Here is a 20000-nt window from a genome sequence, read left to right as displayed (position 1 = left end):
TTTTTTTTTCATATAAGTTGTTGAGTAACTTTTCCGCACGTTTATTGTAGCCTTATTTGAAAAATCATTTGATATCACATAATAGCAGAGTGAGATCTTCCATCTAATCATACTGTAGACATTCCAAGATGGTACAGTAAAAGCCTTGTTTACATACAGGCGAAATTCATTAAGTGGTTCGCACAAGTAAAAGATGGGCTGATGGTTGATGTAGATGAATAGAGGTGAGGGTGTCTAGAAGGAATTCCAAAAGATGAGAATTAGAAATCGAAATTAGGGAATATGTTATCACCATTGGGATAATTGTTACGTGGATAGTTACAACCTTTATCTTCAAATGGCTAAATAGCAAACTTTTCAGAGTTGTGCATGAATTAAACAGAAACTTGCTATAAAGTTGTAAGAAAAATTAAGCTATACAAAGTGCACTGCCTTAATGAGGAGCAGTTAAGGATTCATCAGTATTCGTGACCAGGACATTCTCAGGCATGTTGGTGTACCCAATATCTACTTAAACACTCACGAGTCTTCGAAGAATATGATGAATGTCCTGTTCAGCACAATAGTAAAATTAGTTTTAAGGGTCTGATGTTAAAGGGTGAAGATTGTTTCTCTTGGCATTAGGTCCCATACGGGCCTTGATGATATTCTAATGCTAAGGTCTGTTCGCCATTCTTTTTGGATGTGCCGTACCCTGTGTACACTCTGTACTTGCCTCAACCTACCGCCCAGCTGTGTGGTCCTTCATCTACGCTGTTTACAAAAGCGCTTTGTGTGTTTATACTAAGAGAAATAAGGCATTTTGATATCAGATTTTCGACGAGAATTGTTTTTTTTTAACTTAACGTACTATATATATATATATATATATATATATATATATATATATATATATATATATATATATATATATATATATCTATCCCTGGGGATAGGGAAGAAAGAATACTTCCCACGCATTCCCCAAGTGTCGTAGAAGGCGACTAAAGGGGACGGGAGAGGGTGGGCTAGAAACCCTCCTCCTCCTCGAAGGCTCAGATTGGGGTGTCTAAATGTATGTGGATGTAACCAAGATGAGAAAAAAGGATAGGTAGTATGTTTGAGGAAAAGAACCTGGATGTTTTGGCTATGAGTGAAGCGAAGCTCAAGGATAAAGGGGAAGAGTGGTTTGGGAATGTTCTGGGAGTAAAGTAAGGGGTTGGTGAGAGGACAAGAGCAAGGGAAGGAGTAGCACTACTCCTGAAACAGGAGTGATTTGAGAGTGTGATAGAGTGTAAGAAAGTAAACTCTAGATTGATATGGGTAAAACTGAAAGTTGATGGAGAGAGATGGGTGATTATTGGTGCCTATGCACCTTGACATGAGAAGAAAGATCATGAGAGGCAAGTGTTTTGGGAGCAGCTGAGTGAGTGTTAGCAGTTTTGAGGCACGAGACCGGATTATAGTGATGGGTGAGTAATGTGGCAGTTGAGGGAATGATTGGTTTACATGGGGTGTTCAGTGTTATAAATGGAAATGGTGAAGAGCTTGTAGATTTACGTACTGAAAAAGGACTGATGATTGGGAATACCTGGTTCAGGAAGAGAGCTATACATAAGTATACGTATGTAAGTAGGAGAGATGGCCAGAGAGTGTTATTGGATTCCGTGTTAATTGATAGGCGCGAGAAAGAGAGACTTTTGGATGTTAATGTACTGAAAGGTGTAACTGGAGGGATGTCTGATCATTATCTTGTGGAGGCGAAGGTGAAGATTTGTAGAGGTTTTCAGAAAAAAAGAGAGAATGTTGGGGTGAAGAGAGTGGTGAGAGTAGGTGAGCTTGGAAAGGAGACTTGTGTGAGGAAGTACCAGGAGAGACTGAGTGCAGAATGGAAAAAGGTGAGAACAAAGGACGTAAGGTGAGTGGGGGAGGCATGGGATGTATTTAGGGAAGCAGTGATGGCTTGCGCAAAAGATGCTTGTGGCATGAGAAGCGTGGAAGGTGGGCAGATTAAGAAGGTTGGTGAGTGGTGGAATGAAGAAGTAAGATTATTAGTGAAAAAGAAGAGAGACATTTGGACGATTTTTGCAGGGAAATAGTGCAAATGACTGGGAGATGTATAAAAGAAAGAGGCAGGAGGTTAAGAGAAAGGTGCAACAGGTGAAAAAGAGGGCAAATGAGAGTTGGGGTGAGAGAATATCATCAAATTTTAGGGAGAATAAAAAGAAGTTTTGGAAGGAGGTAAATAAAGTGCGTAAAACAAGAGAACAAATGGGAACATCGGTGAAGGGGGCTAATGGGGAGGTAATAACAAGTAGTGATGATGTAAGAAGGAGATGGAGTGAGTATTTTGAAGGTTTGTTGAATGTGTTATATGATAGGGTGGCAGATATAGGGTGTTTTGGTCGAGGTGGTGTGCGAAGTGAGAGGGTTAGGGAGAATGATTTGGTAAACAGAGAAAAGGTAGTGAAAGCTTTTCGGAAGATGAAAGCCGGCAAGGCAGCGGGTTTGGATGGTATTGCAGTGGAGTTTATTAAAAAAGGGGGTGACTGTGTTGTTGACTGGTTAGTAAGGATATTTAATGTATCTATGGCTCATGGTGAAGTGCCTGAGGATTGGCGGAATGCATGCATAATGCCGTTGTACAAAGGCAAAGGGGATAAAGGTGAGTGTTTAAATTACAGAGGTATAAGTTTGTTGAGTATTCCTGGGAAATTATATGGGAAGGTATTGAGTGAGAGGGTGAAGGCATGTACAGAACATCAGATTGGGGAAGAGCGGAATTGAGTCACAGGGTGGGGGAGGGGGCGAAAGTTCTGGGAGCGTTGGAAATTGTGTGGAAGGCTGGAACATTATCTCGGTAAGAAATATGGGTGTGTTTGAAGGAATAATCGTTCCAACAATGTTATATGGTTGCGAGGTGTGGGCTATAGACAGGGTTGTGCAGAGGAGGGTGGATGTGTTGGAAATGAGATGCTTGAGGACAATATGTGGTGTGAGGTGACTTGATCGAGTAAGTAATGAAAGGGTAAGAGAGATGTGTGGTAATAAAAAGATAAAAGAGTATGGTTGAGAGAGCAGAAGAGGGTGTATTGAAATGGTTTGTTCACATGGAGAATGAGTGAGGAAAGATTGACAAAGGGGATGTATGTGTCAGAGGTGGAGGGAAGGAGAAGTGGGAGACCAGATTTGAGGTGGAAGGATGAAGTGAAAAAGATTTTGAGCGATCGGGGCCTGAACATGCAGGAGGGTGAAAGGCGTGCAAGGAATAGAATGAATTGGAACGATGTGGTATACCGGGGTCGACGTGCTGTCTATGAATTGAATCAGGGCATGTGAAGCATCTGAGGTAAACCATGGAAAGTTTTGTGGGGCCTGGATGTGCAAAGGGAGCTGTGGTTTGGGTTCATTGTACATGACAGCTAGAGACTGAGTGTGAACGAATGTGGCCTTTGTCTTTTTCCTAGCGCTACCTTGCGCGCGTGCGGGGGTAGGGGGTTGTCATTTCATGTGTGCCTGGGTGGCGACGGGAATGAATGAAGGCATCAAGTATGAATTATATACATGTGTATATATGTATATGTCTGTGTATGTATATATATGTATACGTTGAAATGTATAGGTATGTATATGTGCGTGTATGTGGGTGGGTTGGGCCATTCTTTCGTCTGTTTACTTGCGCTACCTCGCTAACGCGGGAGACAGCGACAGAGTATAATAATTGATATATATATATATATATATATATATATATATATATATATATATATATATATATATATATATATATTCGATCGCTGTTCCCTGTGTTGTTAACGTGAGGAACTAATGAAGAAAGGCCGTATTTGCTCACATCCATTCCTTAACTGCCATGGATTAACCTCTCACGAGGCTTGACCTGCCTGAGGGTAGTTTGCGAGTCCAGGAGTACCTAGGTAGTGATTTAGGTGACCACAATGCTACACCAGTCAGGTTGAACGTTCCGTAGGGTTGTTCAAGCACCACCACCTGCCTTGATACTCCGCTCTAGTGCTGACTCTGTCTTTCCCCCCTCGCTGCCGCCTGTGCTAACACACCAGCATTTGATCCTTCCTTCCCGGTTATGATGAAAAGATTTTCGTGCAGCCTTTTCTCTTAAGGACAGCCTTTGACCTTGTTTGACCTCCGCCTCTGTCCTAACCGAGGAATGATCTATCACGCCTCGCCCACGTTGCTCTGGGACCAGTTTTTGTGCCGACTGTGGGAGCGGGAAACATCTGGACTATTCTTAGATGATACAAACGTGCTAGCGTCACATCCGTGGGTAGAGTGAGAAGTAACCATATGACCAGTTCTTTGTCATTCCAGATTTACGACTTCTTGTTGAGGGTAATATAATAGAACGCAGTTCTCTCTCTCTCTCTCTCTCTCTCTCTCTCTCTCTCTCTCTCTCTCTCTCTCTCTCTCTCTCTCTCTCTCTCTCTCTCTCTCTCTCTCTCTCTCTTTTTACTGCAATGTGGGATGAATCCCACCAGGGTGTGTCAGGACGCTGAAGGTGAGCCCACAAGGTCAAACTGGTTCACTCACCAACACAGGTGACTGACCTGCCCAAGCCACCGGTCGGCCTCAGCACCCCCAACACGCCTCAGCCCCCAAGGAAGAGGCAGGTACCTTTACCTCAGGACCCTGAGATTAGAATCTCTTGTTGGTGGAGAGTCTTTTGACCGGATTGTGCTGGTAAATGGTTAGCGAATGGACATACCGAGCTGGTGTAGTAAACATTAGAAGCGACAGCACGATAGAAAGGCTTACCCTCTCCCATGCTTCTGTCCCTCCCATCTCTGCAGCCTTCTCTTTCCGCTCCCGTGCCTTCCTCTGCTCTATCTAGCCCGACCATTTTACTACCCGACCTCCGCTCTCCACCGCCATTCCCTGCCCACCTCCTCCCTGTCATCGCTCCTCCCCATACCTCCCCCCCCCCCCCAACACACACACACACACACACACACACACACACACACACATCCCTGTGCTGTTGCTACAATATTCACGTCACTGAGGACTGTTGCACTTGAACTTGATCCGACTTCGTGATCAACCCAAGAAAGTGGCCTTACGTAAGCTACGGGTCTCTCACACGCACACACACACTTGGCTTCTTCCATGGGATGTGGTATATCATCGACATAATTGCAGTTCTTGATTGGATTGTTTTTTTTATATCTGAAGTTGTACATGGTACTTTCTCAGTGTCTTCTTGTGTATTAGGAAACAAAGATTACCAGTTTTTGTTTCTGAGTGACAAAAGTGGCAATTGGTTATCACCATAAAGACGTGTTATGAAGTGTAGTACGAAAGGTTACGTTATCCAGTTTGGAAACGTCTAAGGAAATGATTAGAGATCGAATGAAATGGAATCATTTTGTGCATGACAGTGGTATGAAAGAAAGGAAACCTTAGTCTCAAATTACGAATCCGCCGAGTGTGTTAGAGGTAAAACAAGATAATCATGGGTCGCTCTTATGATTGTTGAAGTTCATATTTCACTCTGTTGTGTAAAAAGTTCATATTTCACTCTGTTGTGTAAAAAGGGAGGGCGGGCGAGGGATGGGAGTTGGTTGATGTTCCTGATGTTTTGTGGAGGTGATTCACTCCTTTGAATTAGGAGTGGAGTAATGATGACAAACATGTAGAGAGAGAGAGAAGTGGATACATTGACTTATTCAGTCACTCAATTCCCCTTTTGCGTTTGAGCAATGTTCCAAGACAACATGTCTCTTTTCCATAATTTTCTGCTCTTAACGGAAGAATGGTCGATATTTTGAATTTCAGTATGCTGATATGAGCAGTCGCCCACAAACAAGTTGAACGGTACGACTTGTGGTGGAGCAAGGAAATATGAAATCGCCAAATTGTTAAAGGTGTCTTGTTCAGTTACAACGACTAAAGTTAAGATTCTCGCTTTTGATCATGTCTTCTTCATTTTGTTACGTTCGATTTTGATTTATTTAGTAAATTTCGCAGGGTATTAGCTGAGCACCGCCTCATTTAAATGTGTCGGAGAGGAGAGCCAAACATCTAGACAAAATGTATTCTATACAGTATCTTAAACGTCTGAAAGTGATATTGGTGGATGTATAATGATGTCGGTCGTGGAACTGATGCAGACAGTTGACAGGCCTAATGCCCTACCATATGAGGGAGGAGGAGGTGGGGATTTGAGCACCTAAAGGATGTCAAGATTTCTCGATTGCTGGTTATAACATATGATGTGGACGCCTCGGATGACCCCTGGCAAGAAGATGAGGCCTGGATCCCAAAAGAGCCAGCTTTCGTCCAAGGTATATACTATAGTCGGGTCATATAGTCTATATTTGTTAACCATTTACATGGTATGTGAAAACTATATCTTAGGGATGAATTGTACTCGAATCATTTGAAAACTTATACTCGTTAATGAGTCCATTAGTCCATTGATATCTAGACTCTCATAGGAGTAACTATAGATTCATTGATAGACTACCTCATAAGAAACTGACTGGTTGTGAGAAAGCTGACCCGTGGGTAATATTCATGAGAGGCGTGCTTAGATGAATGTCCAGCTGATATGGTTCCAGTGAGATAGGCTCTCTTCCAAATGACCTATACAGAATAGGATATTATATTTCAAGTGACCACTTATGCCATGGCTATACTGGAAAAAGATTAATCATTTGATTTTTGTGTTCTGTAAGATCATTTGATTTTTGTGTTCTGTAAGATCATTTGATTTTTGTGTTCTGTAAGATCATTTGATTTTTGTGTTCTGTAAGATGATTTGATTTTTGTGTTCTGTAAGATAATTTGATTTTTGTGTTCTGTAAGATATTTTGATTTTTGTGTTCTCTCATCAGTAAATTTAGATGAGCACATCGTCAGCTAACTTAGCAACAACCAAATCTTACTGGAGACCTTCTTGATACAAGGCACTCCTGGTTGGCCAAAGAGTCGGTGTACAGTTAACTGTGAAAGTAAATGTGTACGTGCATCAGTCTTGCATTATGCTGACTGTTGATACAGACACAACTCATAGTGATTCCTTATAAATTTAGGTTCATTATAGTTATTAGTTACTCCAGTGACGCGTTACAGTGTGACAGACAGCAACAGGTGTTACTGAGGAAGCCTCAAATGATAAACTGATTGATAAACAATAGGGAAACAACTTAGGAATTGTTTACCTAGACGACGGTGGTCGACCTCTACCGATTTCAACCGTCGTAAAGTTCATGGTAAACAACGATGGTCGACCTCTCCCGATTCCAACTATTGTAAGTTGATATTAGACAACGATGGTCCACCTCTCCCGATTCCAACTATTGTAAGTTGATATTAGACAACGATGGTCCACCTCTCCCGATTCCAACTATCGTAAGTTGATGGTAAAGAACGATAGACGACCTCTCCCGATTCCAACTATCGTAGATTGATTGTAAAACAACGATAGTCGACCTCTCCCGATTACAGTTGTCGTAAGTTGATGGTAAACAACGATAACCGACCTCTTCCGATTCTACCTATCGTAAGTTGATGATGCACAACGATAGGCGACCTCTCCCTATTCCAACTATCGTTAAGTTGATGGTAAACAACGATGACCGAACTTTACCCATCCCAGCTATCGTAAATTTATTTGTATCATTGCTGTGTAATGTATTGAAGATTTCTTTAATTTACTGAATACAGATCGTGTTATTTCTTCGTTAAACGAACTCCCAGTTTTTATACAACCCACTTTACTCACTCTGGCTCTATATAATTCTAATATTCTGGTCATCAGATGTGAAATATCTTAGTCTTCTTTGAAATCTTCATAGTCCGATGTTATGGTATTATTAACCAACCTTTTTGATGTTACTCTTAATTTCAGGATGTATATTTACTCGTCCAAATTTTTCTATACACAGGAGGGAAAAAGATATGACTTCTTTTATTTTCACTTTTTTTTTTATTGTGACAAATAGATTACACATTTCTACCAAATAAATGCAGTTTGTATGCACGTGTATAAAGTTCGATTTAAGAGCTGGTTCTTACTGTACAGCCATTGAACCGAAGACATTCACACGTCTTACATGTGTATGTTGTCGGATTTTGATTGGCTATCAGCATCTATAAGGTCGTTAAAGTTAGAATGTATGACCTACGTGAAAAATAAAAAGTATAAAAAATTTATTTTACGTTATATATATATATATATATATATATATATATATATATATATATATATATATATATATATATATATATATATGGTCCTGTAGCCATGTGTGTAATATATAGTTGTAAATTATATCTTTTGGAATTATCTACGACAATATCATAGAAATGTTTAGAAGTTAAATGTAAATAACACGAAAATTCACTTAATTATGCATACACAAAGCTAACACTCATTAGAATATGACCTCTATTCTTTTATAGATGTTACCCCTAAAAACGTTCTCTCTCTCCACACAGTTGCAATAGATATTAAGGGTAACTCTTAATATTAATCATTATCATTTTTCCCCTCGTTATACATTTAGAAAAGGTATAGAAGCTAGATTACAGACACAGAGCTATCTTCTGTTCATATACCTACAGATAATATGTTGTAAAATCATTATATTGCCTCTCCATTTTGATCATTACATGGGCAGTTTGGGCAATCAAGAGCATCTGTTTTTATCTGTTAATGATTATCCCTCTGCAGGTGTCCCATATTACTAGATTTGATTACCAGGGAATTGACGGTACATGAGAGGAAATCTATGAATCTAATACACTCATTCCTCTTCCTAAGTCAGATATTAATGCAAAAGTGACCCCGGGTAAGTTGGTTAGAAGTAGATTTATTTCTCTTTTCATTTATTGATTAACTTCCTTATGGAGGTTTAAGATCGTTTTCAACGTTGTAAAGATAAGTTCTAAACACACACTTCCCCGTTCTCTGTGTGGGGTATAAGGTTACGACACTGTTGTCAATTATTTTCGAACGTAGCCAGGCGCTCAGTACTTCCATCCCTCCTCCTTTATCCATTGCTGCAGCTGCTTTATCTCCTCCTTGGCTTCGAGGCCCAGCTGCCCTTCCGGCTGGACCTCGGGTTCGTAGCTGAGGATTCGAGCGCACTCCTTGAGGGCCGTCAATGCATCCTGTAGGGGAAAAAATGAGATAGCGAAGTGAATGTCAGGGACGAGGAATATTATGAGCTGAAACACACACACACACACACACACACACACACACACACACACACAGCTGATCAGATGAGGTCTTCCCTGTAGTCAGGTCAGTCAAGGTGGATGGCAAATTGTTCTTGAAACATGCTGTATGGCTTATGAGCTATGCCATCGTCTACGGATCATTATGTTGTTGTGGGATGCAGTTCCCTTCTGTCGTAAATGAGCTATACTTGGTCCTGTTTAAGTGTTGAAATTCGTGAGGCGAGCTGCCTCACTGTTGCGTCATTCCCCCACCCCTCACCCCTCACCATCACCACCACCCCAGAAGAATCTTGTAAATCATTATACCAACACTTGAAATTACTTGAGTCAGGTACCTGTGTCTTGTGTGCCAAATTGGTGTCGTGCGGAGATCTGAATGACTGTCACCACGAATCAACAGTATCCCTGATAACGACCCATCATCATCTGGGACCGAATGTCAAAATATACAGAACGGTTAACGATTCCGCAGTACGTCACTATGGACATCTAATTGACCGTTATCCCTGGACTGATATGCCAAGCGTGGATGATTTGGAAACTGATTGGGATAATTACATCGGCACCGTCGTGGAAGCCTGCCATCGCTCCCGATGTGCCGTGGATCGCATCCCGCACTGACAGACTATTGCAGCAGCTAGACCTGGCCTTCTACCTCAGCGCCATTAGCATCTACAAGGTCCTTCGTGACATTTATACGAGATACATACTGCGATAAAATCTCATCACCTGACTAAACCGTAACGCCTGAAGCCGTTCGGCATCAATAAGTGGAGTAGGAAAACAAGAGCGAAGCGTTCCATACCACGCGTCATTCACCCATCCAACGTAGAAACTTCTTCGCTTACAAACAACCACTTCGCCACCATGTGTTACCTAATCCCCACCATCTGCCTTCCAGCCAACCTTCCTGCACCAGCTCTCCCTCTGTCAGGACAGGAAAGTCGCCAGACGGATACAGAGCATCAAGGTAAAGCGTTTTACTAAGCCCAGTGACTTTATGAAACTGTACCAGGGGTTGTATCGTGATCCAGCCATACTTCTCTCTTCCATCATCAGTGCCTCCTTCCCTTGAAATTACCTTGCCGACACGAAGACTTCACATGTTTCCCCAGTACCAAAGACAAGGAACCCATAATCTGTTAGTGGGTTACGTCCCTTCAGTATTCCTTTCGCCCGGGGGAGAGTGGACGAGTAAACAGCTTACCTCTCCCGCTCTGCCCGCACACTGACCACTTGCGGCTTACAAAACGGACGCCGTCGCATTCGGCGTCGTCGTCGGACATGTCCAGTATTGATTAAAGGCTCAGAGTCTTGCCACCATTCATAGTGCTAATAATGACTAGATGTTTTAAATGTCGTGGTTTAGTATATAGGCATTTTCTTTCCTGTGACATTTTTCGTTACGGTGGCCGAAAATCACAAGTACACACGTTTTCTGTGAAGCACACACATTTTCTGTGATGATCAGAGCAGAGAATGTTGTACCCAAGTTTGTTATGGCAGATGATGATATAGATAATGATCCTGATTGTATGGTCTTAACGTCAGTTGGGTTAAATATGTTTGTCTCTCAAATGATTGTGATCGCTACATACTACCGCCTTAATATTATATGGGCGATGTGAGAAAACTTTGAATAGAAAGATACCTAGTGACAGCACTAGGCTCCCGTCCTCCATCAAGTCATAAAGTATTGATATAGAAGGATAGTAGGCAGTCTTTACCAGGGAGGGTCGGTAAGACGGCAGGACACCATCAGTGAGAGTTGATATGGTGACATATTTTAGTTTTATAGTAATCTGGAAAAAGACAACCTCATATCTTCACCCTCAGGTAGGAGGGTATTACGGTGTTTGAAAAAGCTGATTACAGTGGTGATCACAGTAAATCTTAGGACGAATATAGCGACATCTACATGAACGAGTTGGCAACAATGTGCGTGGCCCGTCCAGCTGGCCTGAGCCAGGAGCGTGATGTTCATGGTAATATACAGTGGCCTGTTATCACACTGTTGGTTCTTGGTGGTTTCTGCCAGCTGCGCGTGCATCTCGACTCATGTTTAAGTATGTGTTACAGGTGCGATCTGTCACATGGATCAACCCTACAAATATAGGCTGGTTTGCTTGTGAAGATATACCACCGAGGGACAACTCCTTTCCAAACCTCTCACACGGCAGATCCATGGCTATTATCAGATTAAGAGCATGTGACATGTTTATTCTAGATAATATTTTTTTTTTCGTAGTAGAGACAGTGAGTTCTGATTTAGATTCTGGGAATGGTCATGATTTGCGGAAGAAACTAGCCAGAGTCAAAGGCACTCAACCACTGCAAGACAATATTCCACAAAGCTTGGACCGAGATCTGCCACTTTACATCATGTCTTATCTGTGGGATCCAGACAAGCTAGAGAACGGTAGTGCAGATGAAGGTGGTCTCAAGGTCCATTCCACTGACACCTCTCGCTTCGAGGGTCTTCTAAACTGGCGTTGTATATAGAGAGGCAAGAACATTTGCCCCAAGAATCAGGCTGGAAAGTAAGGTGAAAAGGACGAAGGGAAGAATCCAAAAGATTGGAAAATGAGATAAAGGGTAAGCAGAGAGCAGGCGGACTGGCCACCTCGCAGGGGGGAGGGGACCCATAATGGGTTGTGTTCGTGTCATGTGTGTGCAAAGCTTCGTCAAGACTAAGCTTGGCGAGGGCTCTTGTCAATGACAGTCTGTACTTGGGTATGCTATTAGTAGCGTAGGTCGGGCGTGGGTGCTAGGGATGGCCATTACTGGCACAGGGCGGCCTGTGTGTAATTGAAGTATAGTGGCCTCCCTGGTGTGAATGTGTGTATGTGTGTGGCGTAAAATGTGATGAATTCTTTCATGCCAATAGAACTCTTCAGTTCATATGATTGATCTGTTGCTTCATGGTTGGTTGGTTGTTTGGGCTTTAGGCCTATCAACTGCCAGGGTCATTAATGGAGGCCGTCAACATAAGCTACATCCAATAACCGAAACATCTTTAACACCTCATGTGGCTTCATCATACCTACATGGTTTTTGCATTTTGAAATGTATGCATCGTAGGTACATTAAACTTATGTTAACAAATTCCACATTACTACAAATCATTTCTAATCTTTTCGTTTTATAAGAAATAAAAAGGGTAATATTAGCCTCCAACAAACGTAGTACAGTGATACAGTGACCCAGGTTTTATTAAATGAAGCTTTTAATTCTCTTGCCTTGCCCTGTATGCCACCATGACGCAACTCTTCGTAATAAACCGCTACGTATGTATCGTTAAACTGTCAGTAGTGGGGTGGGGAGGGGTGGGTTAAACTACCTGCATGGGTGTAAAGCCTTGAAACACATTCATATTGATGTGTACAATATATTCAAGGGCCACACGTACACATGCCTACCAAGATCGATAGATTTGTCCTCTTGTGCAACCTAAAGGCAGCCAACATACGACCGATTACGCGCCAAAGATAGCCTAGCTTGGCAGCCGACGTATAAACCATCTGGACGCCATTCTATTTAATGGTGTGTATGTTTGCCCAAACATCTGCAGTAACTAAGGTGTCTTATTATTAATCTACTCGTAAGTAGATCTTGATAGAATTGTTGGCCTTCCGTTACGGATGTCAGCCAGTGCAAGTAGCATTCTACCTGGCCCAAAACAGCTGAGTGTCAACTGCGCGGCCAAACCGGTTTCACCTGGTTCTCTCGTGTGGTGGCTTTGGTTGTCCCGGTGTATGTTTGTTGCCAGTCTTTATAGGGTAAGCTACGTCTAGAAGTGCCTGACAGTATGTCTACTTGCCCGAGTGAATTGAGATATGCTTGCAAGAGTCTCTTTGGGAAGTTACAGCGATATAATGCAGCCTATTTGAGTCGACGTGATTAATTGCCAAATAAAAACACCCCTCAGTTTTGCTGAGGGATATAAACAGCCATAAAGATGTCGTATGGTGGCAGGACATGAAAGTCTGTAAAGATGCTTGAGAGTAACCGATGAAAGGAGTCTTAAAAGAGCTGCGTGGCTATATCTAGATAAACAGATTGATAGCAGGCAAATAAATATCTAGAGAGCACAGTTTCTCTCAGAGATTACGAATTGCCTACATCATCCTTACGTAAATCTCTACGATGCTAAGAAAGGTCACAAGCAAGAAAGAGGCTCATGAACCACAATGTTGTCAAGTTTGAATTGAAGGTCAGTGTACTTTTAAACGCGCAGAAGATGAGATAATCATTTGCTACATCTATAACCCGAGTTCGTCTAAAAGATTTTCTTTTTAATTTCATCCGAGCCTGTGCTCTTCATAGGGTTTGGTCACATAGACGTAGGGTACATGATTTAAAAACGAAGGATGGTTTGAATTATCAGTGAAGAAGAAAACGGTCATACAGTAATGTACCCTGAAGTAACGGCACTTTTAAAAGTACCCAGGGCATTATCACTGGTATCAGTAAGGTATTTAACGTGGACCAACCTTTGTCAACCATTGCCAACGTATACATGTTATTGAAATACGAGTTTCAGGCAGAGGTTACACTCTTATACTATGTGAAAGTAGTAAGTGCTGAACTCGAAGAACTACGAGCAGTAGTCGTGTTTCGTGCAAAGTTCATGTTGACGACAACTTGAAATCAACAGATTTGACGTTGTTGAGCATATGGAATAGTGTCTCATTCTCTGCTTCTGGTAGCTGGCAACACTCTGTGATGGGGGATGAACTTACCTGTCGTAAGTGCTAAATGTGAACTGGAGTTATAAATGGTCGTTTCTAAAATTACCCTGTTGTGGTCCAGAACGTTTTCTGTACGGTAGAACGTTTTCTACCCAGAAATTGATGATACCCTGAAGCATCTCTGAAGAATATAATCAAATTAATGATGTTGATATATGTTACATGAAATCGTTACAGTTGGCCACTTATAACTCAGTTGATTTCATCTGATCCAGCACTTGTTAGTCCATTTCTCATTCATATATGGAAGTTAAGATAATCTTTTGTGTAGAAGTATTCAACAGATGAAAATATTCAGCTTTGTCCTTTAGCTACTTCGCCCCTCATCTAATACGAACTTATGGAAATGTCAGTCTTCTTCTGATAAAACTTTTCATCTTGTATGTTTATCGGTAACTATTTTAAAGAAGCTAATTACCAAACGTAAACATCAATTATACGTACATGTCATCATCATTATAAATGCGTATGTTATTACATTGCAGAGGCGTTTAATTTTTGGCACCACCAGGCCGTGAAATAATCTGGGTATGGCGTCTGTTGGGATAGCGTAGAGAAAGTCTTTATCGGGAATGGTTGTTGCATAAGCGATCACCTGCCGGTGTCAATGATATGGTACCTAAGCCCAATAAAACACTCAGATTGAAATTCAGTTAAGATAGGAAGTTAAGCGCCATTACGTGTCATGTCAAACCTAACCTGATTACGACCATTATATATGTCGGGTCCACCCAGGGGTTTGGCACCTTTTCAAAATCTAAATCTGTGTTCTTTGTCCACTTGTTTCAGGGCTGCCAACGTTGGTGCCCTGACCGTGAGGCACACTTGAACACATTTACATTCTTTCATGCAACTTCTGAACAGTCAGGGATTCCGTAGAATGATATGATAAAACCGTTGAGTGATGTACCGCTCAGCAGAATATGAGTCGTAGCACAAACCCTTCGATAAAGATTTGGACGCTGAACTGACTCGCGCTGGCGTTCCTTTAGGGAACGTGTAATTTTGTGTCTCTTCATCTCGGACGTATGAATAACGAGTTGTTGTTTTTTTCTTTTCTTTTTTTAGAATCTACTGGGGAAATTGGCGTGGGACTTCCACTTAGGTAAAGTTTGGCTGCAGTTCTTAAAGGTCAGTTTGTTAACGGTAAATGTTTAAGTGCAAGTGTTTTACCTAGGCTGTCAACTCCTTCCACCTCCCCCCCCCCCCCCCCCCCGCCCTCACACACACACACACACACACACACGCGCGCGCACTGCACACACGTTTATGTGTGCGCACTCTCCCACACGACTACGCCTCCAAACACTTCCCATAGGAAGAGAGGAAAGTGATTTGTTCTCAGTGAATGTCGGTTTGCGGCAGGGATGCGTGATGTCTCCATGGTTGTTTGATTTGTTTATGGATGGGGTTGTTAGGGAGGTGAATGTAAGAGTTTGGAGAGAGGGGCAAGTATACACATGGTTGTGGATGAGAGGGCTTAGAAAGTGAGTCAGTTGTTGTTCGCTGATGATACAGTGCTGGTGGCTGATTCGCGTGAGAAACTGCAGAAGCTGGTGACTGAGTTTGGTAAAGTGTGTGAAAGAAGAAAGCTGAGAGTAAATGTGAATAAGAGTAAGGCTGTTAGGTACAGTAGGGTTGAGGGACAAGTCAGATGGGAGGTAAGTTATTGAATGGAGAAAACTGGAGGAAGTGAAGTGGTGTAGATACCTGGGAGTGGATTTGGCAGCGGATGAAAACATGGAAGCGGAAGTGAGTCACAGGGTGGGGAGGGGGCGAAGGTTCTGGGAGCGTTGAAAAATGTGTGGAAGGAGAGAACATTATCTCGGAAAGCAAAAATGGGTATGTTTGAAGGAATAGTGGTTCCAACAATGTTATATGGTTGCGAGGCGTGCGTGGGTTATAAATAGGGTTGTGCGGAGGAGGGTGGATGTGTCGGAAATGAGATGTTTGAGGACAATATGTGGTGTGAGGTGGTTTGATCGAGTAAGTAATGAAAGATAAGAGAGATGTGCGGTAATAATGAGTGTGGTTGAGAGAGCAGAGGAGGGTGTATTGAAATGGTTTGGTCACATGGAGAGAATGGGTGAGGAAAGATTGACAAAGAGGATATATGTGTCAGAGGTGGAGGGAACGAGGAGAAGTGGGAGACCAAATTGGAGGTGAAAGGATGGAGTGAAAAAGATTTTGAGTGATCGGGGCCTGAGCATGCAGGAGGGTGAAAGGCTTTGCAAGGAATAGGGTGAATTGGAACGATTTGGTATACCGGGGTCGAAGTGCTGTCAACGGATTGAACCAGGGCATGTGAAGCGTCTGGGGTAAACCATGGAAAGTTCTGTGGGGCCTGGATGTGGAAAGGGAGCTGTAGTTTAGGTGCATTATTACATGACAGCTAGAGACTGAGTGTGAACGAATGTGGCCTTTGTTGTCTTTTCTTAGCGCTACCTCGCGCGCGTGCGGGGAGAGGGGGTTGTCATTTCATGTGAGGCGGGGTGGCGACGGAAATGAATGAAGGCAGCAAGTATGAACTATGTGCATTTGTATATATGTATGTGTTTGTGTATGTATATATATGTATACGTTGAAGTGTATAGGTATGTATATGTGCGTGTGTGGACGGGTATGTATATACATGTGTATGTGGGTGGATTGGGCCTATCTTTCTTGTTTCTTTGCGCTACCTCGCTAACGCGGGAGACAGCGACAAAGTATGATATATATATATATATATATATATATATATATATATATATATATATATATATATATATATATATATATATATATGCGAATAAAGTGGATAGAAACGCGCACCTTCATTGAACATACAAACCTCCAACAGCCAGGATCGAACCCGGGACCCCTGTTTAAAGAGCAGGAATGTAACCGATAGGCTATGCCCATAGGCCAACAGTTAGCATTCCTGCCTTTTGCATAGGGGTCCCGGGTTCGATCCTGGCTGTTGGAGGTTTGTATGATATATATATATATATATATATATATATATATATATATATATATATATATATATTTTTTTTTTTTTTTTTTTTTTTTTTTTTTGCTTTGTCGCTGTCTCCCGCGTTTGCGAGGTAGCGCAAGGAAACAGACGAAAGAAATGGCCCAACTCACCCCCATACACATGTATATACATACGTCCACACACGCAAATATACATACCTACACAGCTTTCCATGGTTTACCCCAGACGCTTCACATGCCCTGATTCAATCCACTGACAGCACGTCAACCCCGGTATACCACATCGCTCCAATTCACTCTATTCCTTGCCCTCCTTTCACCCTCCTGCATGCTCAGGCCCCGATCACACAAAATCTTTTTCACTCCATCTTTCCACCTCCAATTTGGTCTCCCTCTTCTCCTCGTTCCCTCCACCTCCGACACATATATTCTCTTGGTCAATCTTTCCTCACTCATTCTCTCCATGTGCCCGAACCATTTCAAAACACCCTCTTCTGCTCTCTCAACCACGCTCTTTTTATTTCCACACATCTCTCTTACCCTTACGTTACTTACTCGATCAAACCACCTCACACCACACATTGTCCTCAAACATCTCATTTCCAGCACATCCATCCTCCTGCGCACAACTCTATCCATAGCCCACGCCTCGCAACCATACAACATTGTTGGAACCACTATTCCTTCAAACATACTCATTTTTGCTTTCCGAGATAATGTTCTCGACTTCCACACATTCTTCAAGGCTCCCAGAATTTTCGCCCCCTCCCCCACCCTATGATCCACTTCCGCTTCCATGGTTCCATCCGCTGCCAGATCCACTCCCAGATATCTAAAACACTTCACTTCCTCCAGTTTTTCTCCATTCAAACTCACCTCCCAATTGACTTGACCCTCAACCCTACTGTACCTAATAACCTTGCTCTTATTCACATTTACTCTTAACTTTCTTCTTTACACACTTTACCAAACTCAGTCACCAGCTTCTGCAGTTTCTCACATGAATCAGCCACCAGCGCTGTATCATCAGCGAACAACAACTGACTCACTTCCCAAGCTCTCTCATCCCCAACAGACATCATACTTGCCCCTCTTTCCAAAACTCTTGCATTCACCTCCCTAACAACCCCATCCATAAACAAATTAAACAACCATGGAGACATCACACACCCCTGCCGCAAACCTACATTCACTGAGAACCAATCACTTTCCTCTCTTCCTACACGTACACATGCCTTACATCCTCGATAAAAACTTTTCACTGCTTCTAACAACTTGCCTCCCACACCATATATTCTTAATACCTTCCACAGAGCATCTCTATCAACTCTATCATATGCCTTCTCCAGATCCATAAATGCTACATACAAATCCATTTGCCTTTCTAAGTATATATATATATATATATATATATATATATATATATATATATATATATATATATATATATATATATATAAACTCGTGTGAAGCCATACTGTGGCACACATGCAAATATTTTAGTGTTGCGAAATCTGACTTACATGAATTGTTTTCAAATAAATCCTACTAGTGTATCTGGCACATTTATTCTGCATGCAAAATAATGATAACCATTTTTGTATCTGCTTGTAAATATAGAATAGTAGATAGAAGATAATGAGAAGAGATTACATATATTGAATATTGATTACGGTAGACCTCTCAGTCTGTTGTATGTTGGTAGAATTTGTTACACAGAAGTGTTAACGACTCTCTCTCTCTCTCTCTCTCTCTCTCTCTCTCTCTCTCTCTCTCTCTCTCTCTCTCTCTCTCTCTCTCTCTCTCTCTCTATCTATCTATCTCTCTCTCTCTATCTATCTATCTATCTATCTATCTGTTTCTCCCCCCCCCCATGAAATTCAGTTTTTCCTTATAGATTTAACTCCATCGACAGTGACCGCGTACCTTAAAACCTTACTTCCATCATTCTTGATGATATCATCACCCGGAAATAATCAGGGACTCGTACAGCAGACAGTCATCGGTCCATTTGTGAAGCAGAAAACGTATTAAACGTTCCCAGTTCCCGTGATCAGTGCGTGGTCTGTCCTCTTGAAGCAAATTTGATTTTTGTTTACACGATCAACGGGACTAAAATTCACATCCATCCGTCCGCGTGATCTTTGTTTACACGATTTACGAGACCAAAATTCACATCCACCCGAACGCGGAATTTTTTGTATTTGTTCCTGGCTGCCATTGTTGATAATTACAGAACAAAAGTTTTAATCTTAAAAGTCTTTTTAGTTTTTTACCCCTAGTATGTAACGAGCCTTATAACAAACCGTGACGTCACATCGCCTCGTAACGCTGTGTAACGTGATTTGAGAATATACACTTTATTGTTACCCCATCCCCTTCTTCCAGGCCATATATTCTGCTGGAAACTCTCCACCGTTACACTTCAACAGGCTGGAAATAATTCAGCGAAAGGTGATCTAAATATGATTAGCAAATCACCTTCATATGTGTCACCTCGCGTCCTAAATATCACCAAAATAAAAAAAAAAATATATATATATATATATATATATATATATATATATATATATATATATATATATATATAAATATGTATTTTTTTTTTTTTTTTTTTTTTTTTGCCGCTGTCTCCCGCGTTTGCGAGGTAGCGCAAGGAAACAGACGAAAGAAATGGCCCAACCCACCCCCATACACATGTATATACATACGTCCACACACGCAAATATACATACCTACACAGCTTTCCATGGTTTACCCCAGACGCTTCACATGCCTTGATTCAATCCACTGACAGCACGTCAACCCCGGTATACCACATCGCTCCAATTCACTCTATTCCTTGCCCTCCTTTCACCCTTCTGCATGTTCAGGCCCCGATCACACAAAATCTTTTTCACTCCATCTTTCCACCTCCAATTTGGTCTCCCTCTTCTCCTCGTTCCCTCCACCTCCGACACATATATCCTCTTGGTCAATCTTTCCTCACTCATTCTCTCCATGTGCCCAAACCATTTCAAAACACCCTCTTCTGCTCTCTCAACCACGCTCTTTTTATTTCCACAC

At 41.9% G+C, this 20000-nt stretch overlaps 1 protein-coding gene and 1 long non-coding RNA gene across 2 annotated transcripts in view; one reads left to right on the top strand and one right to left on the bottom strand.

Moving 5' to 3' along the window:
• The window catches only part of LOC139755435 (uncharacterized), an 81929-nt gene that overhangs the window by 25871 nt on the left and 36058 nt on the right, over positions 1-20000 (top strand). The window lies entirely within an intron of this gene.
• LOC139755433 (uncharacterized) overlaps positions 7923-20000 on the bottom strand; it is a 44102-nt gene continuing 32024 nt past the window's right edge. The window contains exon 5 of the mRNA XM_071673738.1: positions 7923-9132. Coding sequence (XP_071529839.1) covers positions 8989-9132 — 144 coding nt within the window. The 3' untranslated portion in view covers positions 7923-8988. The remainder of the gene's footprint in view (positions 9133-20000) is intronic.

The sequence above is a fragment of the Panulirus ornatus genome, chromosome 19, assembly GCF_036320965.1.
Source record: "Panulirus ornatus isolate Po-2019 chromosome 19, ASM3632096v1, whole genome shotgun sequence".
Taxonomy (NCBI): domain Eukaryota; kingdom Metazoa; phylum Arthropoda; class Malacostraca; order Decapoda; family Palinuridae; genus Panulirus; species Panulirus ornatus.
This window is presented reverse-complemented; position numbering and strand designations above follow the sequence as displayed.